The sequence below is a fragment of the Indicator indicator genome, chromosome 9 (assembly GCF_027791375.1).
Source record: "Indicator indicator isolate 239-I01 chromosome 9, UM_Iind_1.1, whole genome shotgun sequence".
NCBI lineage: Eukaryota > Metazoa > Chordata > Aves > Piciformes > Indicatoridae > Indicator > Indicator indicator.
This window is the reverse complement of record NC_072018.1, coordinates 4,600,961-4,620,580: the sequence shown is the minus strand read 5'-3', so window position 1 is coordinate 4,620,580 and position 19,620 is coordinate 4,600,961. Positions and strand designations below refer to the sequence as shown.

Below are 19,620 nucleotides of genomic sequence, written 5' to 3'. Positions count from 1 at the left end.
AGCCAAAATGGAGATCAGAAGACCCAGCTGTAATTACAGTTTTCATCCACCTACCACACCAGAGAGAACAATTTCCTCCCTTTCCCAAGGAAATGTATGTACATTATATTGGAGACCCACAAAAAGCAAGCACTCCAGTAACACTGATTTTTGCTATGATGTGTGTATACACCCTATGTATGGTATGGCCTTACAGGCTCAGAGGACTCTTGTGCTTATTGATTAAAAAAAAACAAAGAAGGAAATATTATCAATATTAATTAGCCTCTTGTTTTGAGCTTATTTAAACTTATTTGGATTTCAACACCTAGTCAGATGCATAATTAGCCAAATAGCTTCTTGACTTGAACTGAATGTTAATATCCAGATTTCTGAAGGGATATGCAAACTGCTTTGAAGACTTGATGGGATGACTGTCAGCTGAGGATTTCTCTCTTTTTCATTGTATTTAGAAAAAACAATTCCTGAATCAGATCCAACACTGCTCCTTCTAGAAAACACAAGCTCAATTTTTGTGGGATTCTCTTTGTCTGGCAAAACTGCACATCGGATATCATTTAAACTGTGCAGCTGAAGGCTGTCAAACTGTTGGCATGAAGCATCCACAAAGTTAGCTGCCAGGTAAGAGACATTATTCTCCCTTAAGAGACCTATGTGAGTAGTTGTAAGAACTAAAGTTCTATGCACAGTTTGCTTAGTATAGGCTACTTTCACTGAGGTATAGAACAGTACTTGAATGTCACCTAATGATGGTTTAACACTCCCCATATTTTCATGGAGTAAGTAAACCAGATCAGCTAATTCAGTCCTAAATTTACAGAACAATCGTACTCCATTTGAAAAAACTGCGTCATTTACTTCTGATGTCCAGTCAAGTGAAACCTGCATCAAATCATCTTTCAAGAGCTGATGATTGAAATAAACAGCGTCATCTGTTCTAGAAATCAAAATGCTCATTAGGTCATGGCAAATTCTTTGAGTGAAGTGTTTGCTATAGGTAAATATTGTGAGCCAACCATCTTCAGCAGAACACAGAAGACTAATACTCTGTCCAGCAAAGCCAACTTGAATCTCTTTTATATTGACGATGGGAACCTCACGAAACATTGTCAAGGCACTCTGGCAGACGTCTTGTTTGCCTGATGAAACGACGACATACAGAACTGAGCTGAACAAAAGCAAGCAAGCAGGTTCTGCATCAGGCTTTTCACAACTGCCAACAGCGAGCCAATATACACCTTTCAACTCCTCCATTCTAATAGAAATCCGAGGTAAGAGACAGGTCAAAAACTCTAGCGCTTCTTCCAGAGAACAGACCTGAAGCTTCAAAAAGACCTCAGGAAAATTCACAAGTTTCTGTCTTAACACAAGGCTGTTTTCCAGCTCTTCATTGTTACAACAACATGCAGCTCCTTCAGAGGGCTTTCTTTCACAGGCATCCGAGACTCCTGCGCTGCCACACATCGGGGTGGTCTCTTGCACAGGGGAATCAGCCTGAATGACATTTTCAGAGAGAGCTTTGGCATCATCAGTAGAGTGGGACTGATTTGAATCAGACTTGAAGAATACATTTATCTGCAAGTTGCTTATGACTGGCAGGTTTTTGATTAATGACACCGCTTGTGCGTACTTCTTGTTTCTCTCACAGAAACTTCCCAACTCCTTGATTTGTTTAGAAACAATTGTATTGTTGAGCAGCTGACTACTGGTATCTTTGTAAAGGCAGGAAAGCTTGCTGAAAAGAGATCTCAAACCAGAGGTGTGTTCTGGGCTCACATCAAAACCAGAAGCTACTTGCTTCAAAGAAATAAAATCTGAGGCTTTTTGTGTTGGAAGCTGAGATTTACCAGACTGGTCTTCAGTTGCTGGGTGCACTGCCATACATGGGCTGCTTTCTTTGCAAGTCATTATTTCAGAATATGCATTAGACTGAGAAAAGGGAAGGCACGATATGCTGTTAAAGCCAGCTTGCTCATTAACACCCATTAAGGATCCTGCAGGAGACAGCTGTTTCAAGTGGGAACAATCAGATTCAGTTCTTAAGCTGTCACAATCCAGAGAAGTAATTATTTTATCGTCAAAATGATTGAAATTTTCAACCTTGCAGAACGAAGAAGGCACATTATTTAAGTCATGACTTTGTAAAGAAGTAGATAAAACATTCTGATGAGGAATATTCTTACTTTTTAAAGTATTAGTATTTTTAGAGAGCATTAAACAACTTTCAATGTCACAACGATGAGCAAAGCCCTCCTGTTCTGAATTCCTTTCATTCTCAAATGTTTTCTCTGATGTAAAAGAGGAGGAGATTCTTCCAGAACTGGAAAATAAATCCCACATCTCTGTATATTCCTTCTGTCTTTTATGGCCTCTTACTCCGGAGTTTTCTCCACACAAATTAGAGGCACAATTGCCACCTTTAGACATAAATGGAAAGCCATAATGTGGCTGCAACTGTTGACATTTCTGTTAAAAATTCCAAAAGAAGAAAATAGAAATGTCTGTAAAACCTTCTGCTCTGAACATTGATTGATTTGGATTAGGTTTGCAAAATCATTCAGAATTGGTACAATCATTGCACAATCTCTCAAAATTAGAGTGCAAAATTGCCACAGAAGTGATTGAGGTCTGATTCAGGAATGGTTGATCTTCCCAGCCCACCAATGCTTTGTATCTTTGTATCCATTTCTCTTGGTTTATATTCGCTTCACTTGAAAACTACAGGGAAACCAAAGGGTGATGCAGAAATTTAAAAGTTCTTTATTCCCACACATGCTCAAAAGAAGTAATCCTATACCATCCAAGGTACCATAAAAAAAATCCAACATGCTTAAAAAAATTACACAGTGAAAGTCAAAATATATCCAAAGTAGAGGTGTTGCAGCCCTCCTCCTCCTAAAGTTCAAATCCATGAAAGGATTTAGAATCTACTCACCACAATAAGTAATTAACCATATTTCAAGCAAAAAATGATGGGAGGAGTCTAAGCCTCAGTTTGAAAACACATGTATGAATCCTTCATGACACAGGCAAGTTCTCTTGTGCCATTTGCTGATATTATGGTCACTGTCACAGTAGTTTTTTGGGAGTCAAATATGTGAAGTGGTATCTTGAATTCACATATTATCTCCTCATTAAAAAAAAAAAAAAAAAAAAAAATCAGGAAAGGGATACTGTTCCGAATTAAGAATAACAACAAAACAAGGAAGAGAGATCCAAAATAACACCACACCTTCCAAATAAGAAAAAAGCTCAACCAAATCTGAAAAAGATCACTTTAATTCCAACTGGAAAAAATGCATTGCTGCCTCTATTAGCTATAAATCTTGCTGTGAATTCAGATTCCTAATTATGCAGCTAAACATTAAGAAATTTAATTACAAGGCATGCCATAATTTCATTTTGACAAATTATGACCTACCTCATACTTCAGCTTGCGTTGAAGAATGCCATTATTAAGTCTCTCATTATCCTAAGAACAAAAAGGGTACATGTGATTATTTTTTAAAGTGTCTCCTGGTTTTAAGTTCATTTTCAAGTATTCACAGGAGGAGACATTCTTTTTAATAGACAAAAATAATTTCTTATTGGGAATTAATTAAAATGCAAAGAAAAAATAATATAAAACAGTCACTGGAGAAAGAAAAGAAGACAATCAAAATCTAAATCTGATATCCCTGGTTTACTATTTACTTTTTTTTTTTTTTTTTGCAAATTAAAATTGAGCAAACAGCAAAAGATAAATGCTATTGAACAAGAAAACCAAATCAGTGGTTCCTCATGGTACACTGAACGTCAGAGTTTCCTACCCATCTCTGCTCACCTTTAAACTTTCTGAAGACCAAGACAGGCTAACGTCATTATCTTCAGCTTTGTGATGAATATTCTGGAGCCTTCTCTGCACTTCTTGTTCAATAAAGGCATTTATCCTTCAAGATATAGAAGAGGGGAAAAGTATATTCTTAGATACAAATCAAGACAAGCTAAAGAATTCTTTGAAATGCTCATGAATCCTAAGTACTGTAGAACTCTTAACTGGTGGGCTTCATGTTAGACCGGTTTTATACCCCCTTAAGGAACATGGGCTTTTAAGCAAGTGTTCACCTAAAACTCTTAACCTTTGCCTGTTATCACAATTACACAATTTACAGAACCCCAGTAAAGGCACTGCAGCTCTACATACAAGTGTGGCAGTGGGGGTAAGAGCACTTAAAAAGGAATAGGAAGCTGGGGTTGCATCTTTATTTACTAAAGGTTTGTTTTTGTCACTTGTGGTACGGGTAACTTGGGCTACCAAGGGTTTGGTCTTCCAACAAAAGGAATGTTCCAAAAGTTGATAGTAACAACTGCCTGTAAAAGTGCCAAAAGAACAGAGATGCAAAAGATTTTAAGTGGTATCAGGCAGCTGCCCTTTTAAAAAAGGCTTAAGACAATTTAATTTACTGTGTTGCTTGAAGCAAATATAAAGCAGCAATATACGCACAAGCTACCATAAACACAAAACCAATTTAAATATATTTTACCCTACAGTTTCCCAACCCTCTATTCTAAAACACACTGCACAGGAGCACCAGATTAGGCTATTGGTTATTTAAAGTAAAATACAGCAAATAAAGTTTATTTACAGACTAGCCTTTAAGTACAATATTTAACTAAAATACAGTCCTGGCAGAATGATCTTTCAAAATATTTATTTTCTAAAACTATTGTCTGTATTCCTAGCAAAACACAGCAGAAATGCAAGTTACCTACCTATCATCAACCAGTGGAGCAGCAGGTGGCTGTGGCTTAGTTGGACTGGTATGGGAAGTGGTATGGGAGAGTCTCTCTTCTACTGTTCCATGATTTCCTTTATGGCCACCATCGCCCTCATATATCTTCTGCTTCAGCTGCTGAATTTCCTGGTCCAAGCTATAAAGAGATCTTAGTATGTCATTTGCTTTGATTTGGAGTTGACTCACATAGTTTTACAGAAAGTACAGCACTTCCCTTGGGATGCACATATGTAAGGTTGTGAGTATTCATTTTCATGAAGATATTAAAAATCATAATTGTTTTTTAAGTATATTTAGCTAGAAGAACAAAGGCAGCTCAAAACCATGTTACAACAGCAGTATTAAGTTAAATAAAACAACTTCAATAACTTCCAATGTAAAAGGTATCTAACTCAATACCTTAAATATTAATTCCTAAGAGAAGCTGTCTATTAGGATCACTTGAATAACCTTTCTTCATCACAGAACTCTATCACTGACCTCAGTTATTAGCTTCCACTGTCAAGTAACAGAATTAATGGTGAGAAAAAAAGTTCAAAATTGAAAATATAGCACTATACACACATACAAAAAAAACCCCAAAATCAAAGAAAACCTAAAACAACGACATGAGAACAAATATCCATAAGAAAATCTTTAAATTGCATACAATACCTATGAATCTTATTTTCCAGTTATTCCCTCAGTCTGTGAGTGTATATATATATATATATATATAAAAAATTTACTTACATCATAAAACATTTAGTATTTACTGCATATACACCTAATAAATTTGAAATGGAAACCTCCTCCCTTTCCTTAACAAGCAAATTTAATACTGGCCAGGTTTATGCACAGAATAATTATGTAAAATTGGATACCATGTTTTTTGATGGCAAATGCCTCAGTCAGTTCATATAAGAAGCAATTCTGACAGTATTTCTCACTTAGTCAAATTAAACTGTGGCATAGTAATCTGCAGAACACACTTTCACTTGTAATGTGGCTGAGATTAGATTAGTAATACAAGATCAGATTAGTAACACAGTAATAATCTTCCCCATTTCCACTATGACTTTTGTCTCCAGAGATAGTGGTTTTCCTAGAGGCTACTTGAAAATTAAAGAATAGAAATTGCTTCTAAAGCAGGAGAAACTATGCAAAGCTGGACCTCTACCACTTATCCCTCAATTGCCTATATCGAAATTGAAGTACAATGCTAGTTACTTTATTCCATCCCAGAGGTTAAACTAGAAAATTAAAGAGATGCCAAATGCTTGGGCTGGGGTAAAGCAGGCTGAACAGTTACTTCATCTTTGTTTTTTGCAGCATTGCCAGAAGCCATCTGCTTCTTTTGATTAGCAGCAAAACAGTTTTGTACCCTGAGGGAAAGTGGATGGGAGATGGCTGATGGATATAGGAGACTGTTTGCATCTACAGAAAAATCAATTGACAAAAAAAAAAAAAATCAGAATTATATTAAAGGATAAAGCTTATCTCTTGGTTTGTAAACATCCTGCTATCAAAAAATAGTGCTCCCTATAGTTATCAACCTATTCAGACATGTGATGCATCCACCAGTAAGTACCCTAAACTGCAACTCACCACTTGTGAGCAATACATCCTGCTCTCTCAAACAAGACTCTACTGTCTCGTTATGTTCACTACATTGCCACAAACCTCTGCCAGTAAAGAAAAAACATGCATGAATTATTCCAGTATGTTAACTTTTAATTATCATTTTAAGGGTCATTCCTGCAGGTGAAAGAGCTTAAGCCAACGTATCAGCTTCAACAGTGAAGTATGACCAGTGGGACAAGTGAGGCGATTCTCCCACTCGGCTCTCCTGAGACCCCACCTGGAGTACTGTATCCAACTCTGGGGCCCCCAACACAAGAAGGACATTGAACTACTGTAGTGGGTCCAGAAGAGGTCACAAAGATGGTCAGAGGGCTGGACCACCTCCCCTATGGGGACAGGCTGCAAGAGTTGGGGCTGTTCAGCCTGGAGGAAGAGAAGTCTCCAGGGAGACCTTATAGCAGCCTTCTAGTACCTGAAGGGAGGCTACAAGAAAGCTGGGGAGGGACTTTGCAAAGAGTAGTGAAAGGACGAGGGGGAATGGATGTAAATTTGAGGAGGGTAGATTTAGACTGGATATTAGGAGGAAATTCTTTACAGTAAAGTTGGTAAGACAACTGGAACAGGTTTCCCAGGAAGGCTGTGGATGCCCCCTCCCTGGAGGTGTTCATGGCCAGGTTGGGCAGGGCCCTGAGCAATGTGGTCTAGTGGAAGGTGTCCCTGTCCATGATGCAAGGGACTGGAACTAGATGATCTTTAAGGTCTCTTCCAACCCAAACCATTGTATGATTCTAGGATTATTCAAACTGGAAACCAAAAAAAAAAAACAACATTTTAACGACTTATGATGACCTTAACTCTCACAGAGCATTTCAAATTAATACTGCATTTAAACATTCTCAGACAATTAACACTGATGTGAACCAGAGCACATCATCATTTAATGGTATCTAGAAAAACATCAAGAAACATACACAACTCATAGGTCATGTCCCATGAAGTGTAAACTCAAACACAAAAGTGGTAAGCAGCCTGAAGCATTTAACATACTATCAAGTATCTCCAGATTTTCTTCTGCCTGAACATTCATAAAAACATTCCAAATTTAATTATTCAGATCCTTGGGTGATTCACCAGAAGACTTCAAAGTTTAAAGTAAACATTAAAAAAATCAAGGAAATAAATACCTTTTCACTTTCTTGGTATCTTCTCCAAACCCTACTCTCATAGCTGGTTTTTTTCACTTATCACACAACCCAGCAATCTCTTGAGGGCTAAACTAAGCTGCCTAGTTTTTTGGAACCTCCACTTGTTTATAGCTGACTTGAGTCAAGCAAGATCCTTAGTGCATAAAATGAGATTTTACATTGAAGACAATTATGAAAAATAATAGCAATATCCACAGGAAAAAAAAAAAAATCACACAGTGTAGCTCTAAATGTTGAAAAAGTGACCTCTACACAGGGTATAAAAAAGAACTATTATCTTCTCATATTGGTTTAAAAGGAAAAGGATACAGAAAAGTTTTTCAGTTTGGCTAGAGGCAAGTTTATGTTTTTCAGGTTGGTTTGTTTGTTGGTTTGTGTTGGTTTTTTTTTTCTAATAAGGCATGTGTTTGAATGGCTCATGAAAGAAGAGTCAAAGAATTAATGGAATATTAAAAATACAAATGACAAACACTACTTCAAGAAAAACTCTTCACTATTTCACTAACTGTTACAGGCTTTGAAGCTCTAATATTCTCTAATATTAGCAAATCAAAAGACACTATTTTAAATGGCAATTTTTTCCATACTGCATTAATCCCAGTGGCATTTTGCTCAGGCTAAAAATAAAACAATTTCTTCCTCTTCTTCCACACAGAAAGATCCTTTCTTACTTCAATCACCTTGCTCTGAGCCTCCCTTACTCAGACTGAACGTTACACTACCAGATGGTATAAGTGATGACATTATTTTTGTACCTAAAAGGCAGTGCATAGGGCTATATTATAGCCTCTCTACATTTTCCAATAAGCTTAAAAAACACCATCAAAACTGCATGGATATATGGCTGGCCTTGTTTATTTATCCCTGAAACTAACACCAAAAAGTTAAACACTACATCTGTTTACTTTGAATACCAGAAGTGTTCAGTGCATCATCTGTTGAGAGAGATAGTTGGCAGGCTGCTGTAACTATCAGCCTCCAAATCTTGAACAAACATCTAGCTTGTTAGTGATAAAGAAACAAAATGTAATACAGTAACATTTTAAGAGGAAAAAAAGCTGTTAGCATATATTTTTGTGGGGTTGGCTGAACTTTCTAAGTAGGCTGATGTAGATACTATCCTGCTGAGGATGGGGTAAGTATCTGAACACAACAGAAATTAATGAATGAGCTAGAATTCTTTAAGACGCAACATGAGGCTTCAGCTCTGAGTAAACTACTTGAAACTCAAAGAATATCAAACACTGGGACATAGAACAAGTCTCAACATTTAAGGTGTAAATTGATTCCCTGTTTGTGGAGAGATTTCTAATAAACGGAAGTTGCCCCAGCACTTACCGTTCTCGGTCTTGTTCGAGGGCTTTCTGCTCAGCTTCCAGACTAGCCTGCAGACCTGCCTGTTCACTGCAGCTGTTGTTCAAGGTGGCAAGCTTCTGTTTCTGCTCTTCAATTTCAAAGTCTATTGTTGAACGACGTTGCAGAGCAGAGTGCCTCCTTTCCAACTTTGCCACAGCTTGCTCCAGTGCTTCTCTCTGCTGTTTTTCCCTTGATTCAAGGATTTCTTTTTCCTTTTTCCGAACCTTTTCTTCCTGACGAGCTACGTTAGCTGTGAATTCAAATGTTTCTTGAAGTTGCTGCAGCTGATTTGTGCTAGCTCTGTACTGGGCAAGCTGCTCTTCTTTTTCTTCCATTTCTTTCTCTATTTGATAGAGAGTATTATCTAACCCTAACAAGCCCCTAGTAAGGACTTCAGAAGCTCTTTGTTTTTCTTCCAGCAGAGCTGGCAAATGATTACTCTTCAGGTACTCAAGCTGGCGTACTTTAGATTGGAGCCTGTACTCTGCTCGATTTATCCTGTCAACCTCTTCAGCCTTGAGTACTGCATCCACAATGTTTTCATCCTCTCTCTTCAGATTTAAATGTTCTTCATCTGCAAATTTTAAATGTTCCAGAGCTCTTTTTTCATCTGCTATTTCCTTTTCTAGGTGATCCATTTGCTGAACTAAATCTTTTTCCAAAATAGTCAGATGTTCTAGCTGTTTTCTTTTAAACTCTATGAAATCATGCTGTGCCTTGTCTAATTCATCACCATTTTCCTCACCTTCAGAACGGGCCTCCTTGACTTTCAAAAAAGATTCTCTAATGTCTTCAAGATCCCTTTTCTCTTCCTCAACTCTTTGCACATCCCCTCTCTTAAGGAGTTCTATCATGATGTGCTTCTCTCGAAGCTGTTCTTCTAGATGCGCCACCAGCATCAGCTGCTCCCTTTCCTGTTCTTCAAGCCTTTTTTTTTCTGATTCCAACTTAATATATTGCTCATCTTTTTCCTTCTTAAGTTTCTCTAGTTCACGGAAAATCTGCATCTTCTCTGCTTTTTCATTATGATTAAGTTCTTGTAGTCGCTGCAACTCTTCTTTGACTCGGGAAAAAATTTCTTCCTGCTGCTTTTTCTTTTGAAACTCTATCTCCTGTTGTTCTCGTAATCTCTCCTCTTCAAACTTTTCTTTTTCAGCCAGCAAATCCTTTAACCTGCTCTCGATGTGAACACTTCTCCGTTTCAGACTCTCTTCCTGTTTTCGAATCTGCAGCTGCACTATTTCGGTCTCTTTGCGCTGGGATTCCACTTCTTGCTGCATTCTTACAAGCTCTGCTTTGTCAGACCTCTGTTTTTCTTCCATCTCTTCTATTTGTTTCCTACAGTAAAACATTCACATGTAATGTTTAATGCTTTTCTTTTTTCTTTCTCCCCCCTCCCACCTCCCTCCCCCCCAAAAAACCCCACATACACCTTAAAAGTTCAAAAGGTTTGTGCTAGAACTTTGCTGTACATATAACAGTGTATTTTTTACATAGTTTTCTTATGCCACAGGTTGATATCTTATAATTGCTTGAAAGCAACTCAATGTATGAAATAGATGGTAAAGAGAGTCATTGTGGATATAATGAAGTTGCAGGAAGACATGTTATTTAGCACTTCTGTTAGCAGAAAATTAGATTTTATTGGGCCTTGTCTATTAAATTCTGCGAGCAGCTCCTGTCTGTAACTTCCTGAAGTACAAGGTTGCTTGAATGTGAGTCTGGTTACTGCCTGAATGTGACAGTTGGACTTGATGACCTTAGAGGTCTTTTCTAACCAAAACAGCTCTATGATTCTAGGACAGGGAACTGCTTGAAAGAGTCCATCGCAGAGCCACAAAAATGATGAAGGGAGTGGAACATCTTCCTTACGAGGAGAGACTGAGGGAGCTGGGGCTCTTCAGCTTGGAGAGGAGACTGAGAGGTGACCTCATTCAGGTTTATAAATATGTAAAGGGTGAGTGCCCAGAGGATTCATTCAGGCTCCTCTCGGTGATGCCCGATGACAGAACAAGGGGCAATGGGTGGAAGTTGTGGAAATTCCATGGATATATGAGGAAAAATTTTTTCACTGTGAGGGTGATGGAACACTGGAACAGGCTGCTGAGGGGGGTTGTGGACTCTCCCTCTCTGGAGATATTCAAGACCTGTCTGGATGTGTTCCTGTGTGATCTGGTATAGGTGATCCTGCTCTGGCAGGGGGGTTGGACTGGATGATCTTCTGAGGTCCCTTCCAGCCCCTAACATTCTGTGATTCTATGTAACTGTTCTATTAAGTCCAATAAAAATCACAGAATGTAATGTGGATGTGTGACAGAACACATCCATGCACATATTGAAGAATATATTTTTTAAATATATATTCTCATGCACAAAAACTTGTGTAAGGACTTGATTAGAAATCTGACTCATAAAATGTAAGCCAACAGCTGAATTAAAACAAAGACTCTTTAGGTAAACCCAATTGAATCACTGATAAACAAGATATGATTAGAAACAGACATATTTGAGAGGGAAAGTTATTATGTCCCGTACAATCTCTCTTTTAAAGATTCTAGTGCATTCCAAATGAGGACAGACTGAGACTTAAAAATCACCATTATTCCCATAACACAGTCACTTGAATACACTTAGAGACAACTTGGAAATCTGTTGGTTACTTCATGAGAAAATTGGACAAATTAAAGCATAAGCAAAACTTCAGTGCAATCTGAATTCAAATCCTATCAACATAACAAAGAGGATAAATATCAGTGATTCTGAATAACATCATTTAGTGCTTCAGAGTTGCAGGTTTTTTTCTGAGTATACTTAACTTAGTCCAGTTATATAAACAGCTCTTTTAAAATGGAGCAAGCAGTTGAAAAGCGAGATGGCAGAAAGTGTCTCCTAACTTATAAATCTAATCAGCGCTGTGAAATCTAACAAGGTGAGAGCTATTACCTCTAAAATCTTAGCAGGTATAATGAGCCAGAACAGCCAGCTCAGTTTTCCAGCTGACAGCATTACTTTCTTTTGTACTTCAAACTGATTTTGAAATAATGTTCCTGTGACTGGCATGTCCATACCAGCATTACAGTTTTGAGACGTGCGGAGTTTATAAACATGACTTTTTCTAATCAAAATTCAATCCAAAGACAATTAAGCCATAAAAAACAAGATCTAAATGAAGAATCTAATTTGCCACCTTTTAAAACATTACATTTGTGTAGTCTAACCTACTCATATCTTTATGCTTGACATTTTCTTTGCTAATGATCACAGTCAGCAACAACTCAGCTTGCCTGTCTGTTGCTAATCGATAAGAATAAACAGTTCAAGAAAATAAACAAAACCTTCAGAGATGACAAAACAAAATAAAATTATTTGTATCAGGAACCTCTCCTTGTTGAGTCATGCCATTATTCCAAACTAATTACTTCAGTGAATCTACAATGTGTATATATACACACATATGCATGTAAAGGCTACAAAGGATATTGTTACCTTTTGCTTTCTAGCTTTTCAAGCTCCTCTCGTTGTTGCCTCTCAAATTCTAACCTGATTTAAAATAAAATTAAAAGAAAACAAAACAAAAAGAACACAGTTATTATTTCCTAAGCATCACAAAAAATAGAAAGATTTGATACAATTCAGCATCTGTTTAGAAGAATTCTAACATTGGTAGAAATCAAAAGTTTAGGAAAAAAAACAACAAAAACTTTGTACAGTAGCAGAAAGTATTGCCTTCAGTAGGGTTACAAATTAGGTATCATGCCATCTGACATGAGTACAGAGAAGTAAATGAATTCATAGAATGTTTTGGGTTGGAAGGGACCTTTAAAGGCCATCTAGCCCAACCCCTGCTGCAGTAAGCAGGGACATCCCCAACTAGATCAGGTTGCTCAGAGCCCCATCAAGCCGACCTTGAATATCTCCAGGGGTGGGATTCTCCACCACCTCCCTGAGCAACCTGTTCCAGTGTTCCACCACCCTCATAGTAAAGAGCCTAATTTCTGGGGGGGAAAGAAAAAAATAATTCAAAAGTAGAGTTAAACAAGACAGAAAAATTATTAGCATAGCCTCTGCCAGTTAAATACATGCAGTCAGGGCAATCAGTACATAGGAAATTAATTTCTCTACCTTAGACAGATCGGTCCTTTTACAGGGAAAAGACTGCCACGGGAGGCAGGGGGAAACAGAGCAATCAATTAACAAAGGAATTGAGAGAAAAAACATAGTAACAGTACAGAATATTTTAAAGTCAACAAAAGCTTTTTGTCACATTACAATTCCAAAGGAAATTTCAAATAATTATTCTTTCTAATCGTGTTTTTCAAATGCCAGTGAGAGTTAAATTGATGCTACTCTTCCTATAGCTTATTAACTTGGCCACTTCTGAGATGGCAAAGAGCTACCAAACTCTGCTACTGCACCCTTGTAGTTCTTCCTTTTCCTCTCAAGTGAAACAACTCAGACATTACTATGATGGTAGTCCATGGAGCTGAAAAACCTCCAATTCTTGTGAAGCACAACATTCAAGCACAGAACACCATTCAAACCTGTTTATCCCACGTATTTTGAGATTTTAATATATTTCGCTTGACACAGAATCACAGAATGGTTGGGGTTAGAAGAGATCTCGGAAGACCATTGAGTCCGACCCCCATGCCTAGGCAAGTACACCTAAAGCAGATCACATAGGAACATGTCCAGGTGGGCCTTGAAAGTCTCCAGAGAGAGAGACTCCACCATCCCTCTGGACAGAAAAATCACTGGCTATGACAAATCATTGCTAGTTTTACAAAGCACAGATTCAAGACTGATGTTTTCCAGTTTAGCCTACCTTTAATTAGCAATAAACAAATAAATAATCTTTTTTGCATAACCTTTAATCATTTATTGACATGAGCACTACTCTGAACAGTAAAAATATTAGCCTGAAATTAAAGATGCATACAGATATTAAAGACTAGAATCCACTTCTTTCTTCTTTTGTAGATATACCACAAAGGAACTTAATCTAATCACTGTTGAATTAAATAAGACACCATTTTGCTGGAAAATGTGGCATAGTGAGTGATAAGAGCAGTGCAGATAAGCTGCAGAGAAAGGAAGTCAGTTCTGCTAGCACACCACCACAATAGCTTAATTTATACAGCACAAAAGTGAGATCTGGTACTACATCTGTTAGGAAAGACTGAAAACTGGCAGGACTACAAAGATATTACAATACCGTTCAGTAGCTCAGTTTATGAGATTAATTACAAAAACAAAACAAACAAAAAACCTCCAACCCAACCAACCAAATGAAAAAATAAATAAAAAGCCCCCATGCTAAACCCATGACAAGACCAAGGTTTCTCATGAGTGGTTTTAGATTTATAGCATAATGTAGCTTACAAAAGGTTCACAAATGAAATTTTCAGCATAAATCTATGTGTAAAATTCTATTTCATCCAAAGCTTATTATCTGAAGCAGTGTTGCATGAAACTAGATTAAAGACAAAGGCTAGGAACAAGCAGAACAAAGAATTTTGCATGTTAAGCCAAAATTTTCTGCGCATGGGAACGCAACAGCCAAAGGAAACACACATACACATGTAACAAAACCCACACACAAAGACCACCCATCTGAAAACACAATTTTCACACTGCTTTTCACATGGGAAAGCTACAGATACAGGAAGCAACACCCATCATTTATCTGCTTTTTGCAACAGCTGAAGGTAATACCCCACAGGCTCCTCTGCCACTGCTTAAAATGTTGCATCCTACAAGCTCTTTTTTGCACCCTTCAGAAATGGCAAATTTACCTAGCAGTCTTCAAGTTGTCAATACAAACTAGAAAAGGTCTTGAAAGTGCTGCATTAACAATAGGCAGAATGCTGGAGAGCTAGAGAAGTTGCACAAAAGCCCTAGTTACTGAATTCAGGTCTACGCTGCTGGTGGGCAGCACACCATGAAGGCATGAGAAACCAATTCTATACTCTATTGTACTAAAGGGTCACACCAAAAAGACCACATCCTACATTGTTCCTGATAAAAATATAATCATGGAATCATAGAATTGCTAGGGTTGGAAGGGATCTTAAGGATCATCTAGCTCCAACCACCCTGCCATGGGCAGGGACACCTCACACTACATCAGGTTGCTCTGAGCCACATCCAGACTGGCCTTAAAAACCTCCAGGGATGAGGCTTCTACCACTTCCCTGGGCAACCTGTTCCAGTGTCTCACCACCCTCATGGTGAAGAGCTTCTTCCTAACATCCAATTTGACTCTACCCATTTCTAGTTTTGCTTCATTTCCCCTAGTCCTATAATTATCTGACACCCTAAAAAGTCCCTCCCCAGCTTTGTTGTAGGCCCCCTTAAGACACTGGAAGACCACATTAATGTCTCCTCAGAGCCTTCTCTTCTCCAGACTGAAAAGTCACAACTCTCTCAGTCTGTCCTCATAGGAGAGGTGCTCCAGCCCTCACGACCCTTTTCTGCATACGTTCCAGCACATCCAGAACTGGACACAGTACTCCAGGTGGGGTCTCACCAGGAAGAGTAGAGGGGAAGATCACCTCCCTCGACCCACTGGCTATGCTTCTCTTGATGCACACCAGGCTCTGGTTAGCTTTCTGGGCTGCAAATGCACACTGATGGCTCATGTTGAGCTTCTTATCCACCAGCACCCCCATGTCCTTTTCTTCAGGGCTGCTCTTGAGCCAGTCAGTGCCCAGCCTATATCGGTGCCTGCGATTGCCCTGACCCAGATGCAGGACCTTGCATTTGGTCTTGTTGAACCTCATGAGGTTGACTTGGGCTCACCTCTCCAGCCTGTCAAAGTCCCTCTGGGATGGCATCCCTTCCTTCCAGCTTGTCTTTTTATTTATAAATAAATAACCAAAACACAAAAAAAATCCAAACCAAATTTAACATAGGATGTTCCTTTCCATCCGCACTTCTCCAGGAAACAAGATGCTGGCACCCACTTGACACCTTGGGCACAGTTCCCCTACCTTTGATACCCAGAGTCAGGCTTACTGGATATTTTACACAGGCTGAACATAGCCACCACTCAGCACCCCTGTAGTTGCTAAGCAGCATCCCTAGTTGAAAGTGTGGACCTCGAGCACTCTGCAAGTCATCTAATGCTTCACAAACAGGATGACATTGGCTTTGAATTATTACTAAGGCTTAAATGCTTGGTGTCTGCATTATTCAAAATGTATTCTTTTCTGTAACTTCCATTTGCCCCAGCTCCCTCTGCTCTCCTTAAGGTAACAGAACTTCCTCTTTCAGACAAGGTCTTCACATGATCAGAAAAAGCCCAGTGCTGTCATAGAAGATGAGATGGAAAGAAAACAGTGCTAGCATCAACACAAATACATTGAAAATTGTCACGAAACACCAGCCTAAGCTCAAAAGCTGCTGTTGCCAAATTGCTGTCCATAAAGATGCATCAATTATGGAAGATGCTTTCTTCTACTGATTTTTAAAACCAGGGTGCAGTTAAACTGCAGTGAAAACTTCAGAGCCTACCTAATCTTTGCAGCACTCATAAAAGTGGCAAAACCAGTCACATTTCACTTGGATTTTTCTTTTTTTGTGTGTGTTTTTTTTGTTTGGTTGGTTGGTTGGGAGCTTTTTGGGTTGTTTTGTTGTTTGAGGGTTTTTTTGTTTGTTTGTTTTGGGTTTTTTTTGGTTTAGCTGTTTGGTTTGGGTTTTTTTTTTTTGGTTTTGTGTGCTTGATTAGGTATAGCATCTATTTTTATAAAATAGTTACAGCATCTAGAGATAGAGATAAGAGTTTAAATCATGAACATGAAAGCATTGAGGTCAATGCTGTTTAATGATCTTCATGACATGGAGAGTAGGGTTGAGTGCAGCTAGTCTGTAGATGACACCAAGCTGAATGGTGTGGTTGACACACCTGAGGGATAGGATGCTTCCAGAGAAAGCTGGACAATCTTGAGAAAGTGGGCCCAGGAGAACCTCATGAGCTTCAACAGAAGTCCTGTGCCTGGATCTGGGTAGTTCTTAGTATCAACGCAGGCTGAAGGATGACAGGATAAAGAACAGCACTGCTGAGAAGGCCTTGTGGGTACTGATGGATGAGAAGCTGGACATGAGCTGGCAATATGCACTTGCAGCCCGGAAGGCCAACTATATCCTGGGCTGCATCAAAAGAAGCATGGTCAGCAGGTCAAGGGAGGTGATACTTCCTGGGCTTCATCTTGTGACACCCCACCTGGAGTATTGTGTCCAGCTCTGGAGAGCTCAGCACAAGCAAGACACAGAACAACGGGTCTAGAGGAAGCTACAAAAATGATCAGAGGGCTATGGAATCCCTCTCCTATGAAAATAGGCTGGGAGACTTCAGCCTGGAGCAAGATCCAGGAAGACCTTATTGTGGCCTTTCAGTACTTTAAAGAGGGTCTGTAAGAAAGATAAGGACAAACTTTTTAGCAGGGCCTGCTGCAACAGGACAAGGAATAATGGTTTCAAACTGAAAGAGGGAGATTGGGGCAAGACATGATGAAGACCTTGTTTAGAGTGAGGCTAGTGAAATGCTGACACAGGTTGTCCAGATTGGGGGAAGGTGCCTCATTCCTGGAAACATTCAAGGCCAGGCTGGATGGGGCTCTGACCAACCTGCTCTATTTGAAGATGCCCCTGGTCACTGCAGGGGAGCTGAACTAGATGACCTTTAAGGTTCCTTCCAACCCAAGCTCTTCTATGATTCAAAAGCTTCTTTGCTTAGGAAAAAAACCCACACATAACAGTGACATGAAACAACCTTAGACAGGGCTTATTGCTCTCAAAGACGTGACAGCCATGCAGACCTGCACCAAGGCTGCTTTTCCAGGATTTTTTCCCTCCAACAGGGGGCTGAGGGATAGGCAAGGACCTTGGGAGGAGACACAGCCAGGCCAGACGACCCACACTGATCAAAGGGGTGTTCCATGCCATATGATGTCAGCTAAGAGATAAAAGCTAAGTGAAAAAGGAAGAGCAGGGACATTTGTTGATGGTGCCTGTCGTCCAGAGCCCGCAGGGAGTGAGTGAACATCGCCTGCTGATGGGACGCAGAGAATAACATCTTTGCTTGCTCTGCTTCTGTGCATGGCTTCAGCTTTTGCTTTGCATCCTATTAAATTGCTTCCCTCTTGACTCATGGGCCTTTTGTTGTATTTTCCCTCTCTCCTGTCCATCTAAGAAGGGGAGTGATAGAGTGGCTTTGGTGGGCATCTAGACCCCTGTCAGGGCCAAACCACCATATCCATTTCCAGGAAAGCAAGGCAAGAGGTTTGAAAAACTGATAAGGGGAAAAGGCACCTCCACAAAACATATCAGGGAAAAAAGAAAAAAATGCTTCAATCTACTGCATTAACCCACTCCCCAGACTTCCTCTCTCTCTCTTTTTTTTTTTTTTTAAGACACAATTTGGCATTATCTGAAGACAACATAAACGCCTTGGGCAGTGAAATCATTCTTAAGCCCACATTCAAGTGCACCTTGCCCATGCCATTATATTTTGTTGTAAATCTCAAAGACTAAACTGAGGCAATGCTGAGACAATCTGTGCTACCCCATGCTGACTGCAAAGTCTAGGTCAACCATTGTGCAGTATAATGCAATTACTCATAAGAATATTGTAGCAGCATAACGTTATTAGTCAGGGAAAAGTCCACAGTAGCTCATCAATAACCAGAGGTAACAGCAACAGCCAGGAACTTTCCCCAGCCCACAGCAGATGTAATACCAGCAACTGTCACTACAAGTTTTTAGATTGAAGTGTTTGAAAAGGTAAAGAAATAGGAAAATAAACATATACTTTTTTTTTTATCCTCTCTTTTATCTTTATGTGGGGAAATAAAACAGAAGAAAAAGAAAAGTATGTAATTTACCAGCAACTAACTCACAATCTTGGGGTCTCTGTAGGTAGCTCAGTAGCAAAAGAGTAACTGTCACATTTTAAGCAGTATTATTATACATACTCACTGTGTTTAAGACACTGTTTAACTTGAAGTTATTATTACCTGTCCAATCTTCCTGAGTTCTAATGGATAAAAAGCAACCCCCCAGTAAAACTCAGGAATAAAGCTGCACTAGCCAATCTTATAATTTAATTTATGCCAAATTTTCCCAAAGCACATAGGTGATTAAAGAGCCTCATCCCTCACTCAATACAAAATACAGGCACTAGCTACTGGGGAAAACAAAAGTAGCACAAAACACCATCAATTCTCTGTAAGTCACCTTAAGAACAATGGTACTAACCATTAAAAATAGCTTCTCTGTAACAAGCAGCCTGTGTCATGGTAACTGGATAATAAAACTGTTTTCCACATCCTAACTTGGCTACCTACTAAGAGGTATAGGTGAGAACATCAGACATTCATTTCCCAGCCTTTTAATGCTTGCATTGGTATTACATGAAGTCAAGAAATCTTTATTTTCAGTTGACCATGCATTTTTTTTCTGAGGAAGAATAGTTAACTTGTAATTCTGAAGAAAGTATAAATGTAAAATTTGCCATTTCATTCTTGTGCAGAACTGCCTTGGTCATAATGCAAACATTGTCTACTGGACTCCAGGTACTACAACTTTCTTTGTGTTACATCTCTAGTAGCATGGCTCTTCACTGGGGCAGTTACATTTCTTGCACTTTTGAGTAGAGAAACAGCAGGTAAAAGCAAGTTTAAGGACCATGGAAAGCTTCTCAGTGTCTCTTCACCCCATTT

General features: G+C 39.0%; 1 protein-coding gene across 1 annotated transcript in view; it reads right to left on the bottom strand.

Moving 5' to 3' along the window:
• The window catches only part of KIF16B (kinesin family member 16B), a 164,911-nt gene that overhangs the window by 68,927 nt on the left and 76,364 nt on the right, over positions 1-19,620 (bottom strand). The window contains exons 19-23 of the mRNA XM_054383745.1: positions 12,386-12,439; positions 8,882-10,237; positions 4,753-4,911; positions 3,824-3,929; positions 3,422-3,472 (exon numbers count right to left, since the gene is read on the bottom strand). Coding sequence (XP_054239720.1) covers positions 3,422-3,472; positions 3,824-3,929; positions 4,753-4,911; positions 8,882-10,237; positions 12,386-12,439 — 1,726 coding nt within the window. The remainder of the gene's footprint in view (positions 1-3,421; positions 3,473-3,823; positions 3,930-4,752; positions 4,912-8,881; positions 10,238-12,385; positions 12,440-19,620) is intronic.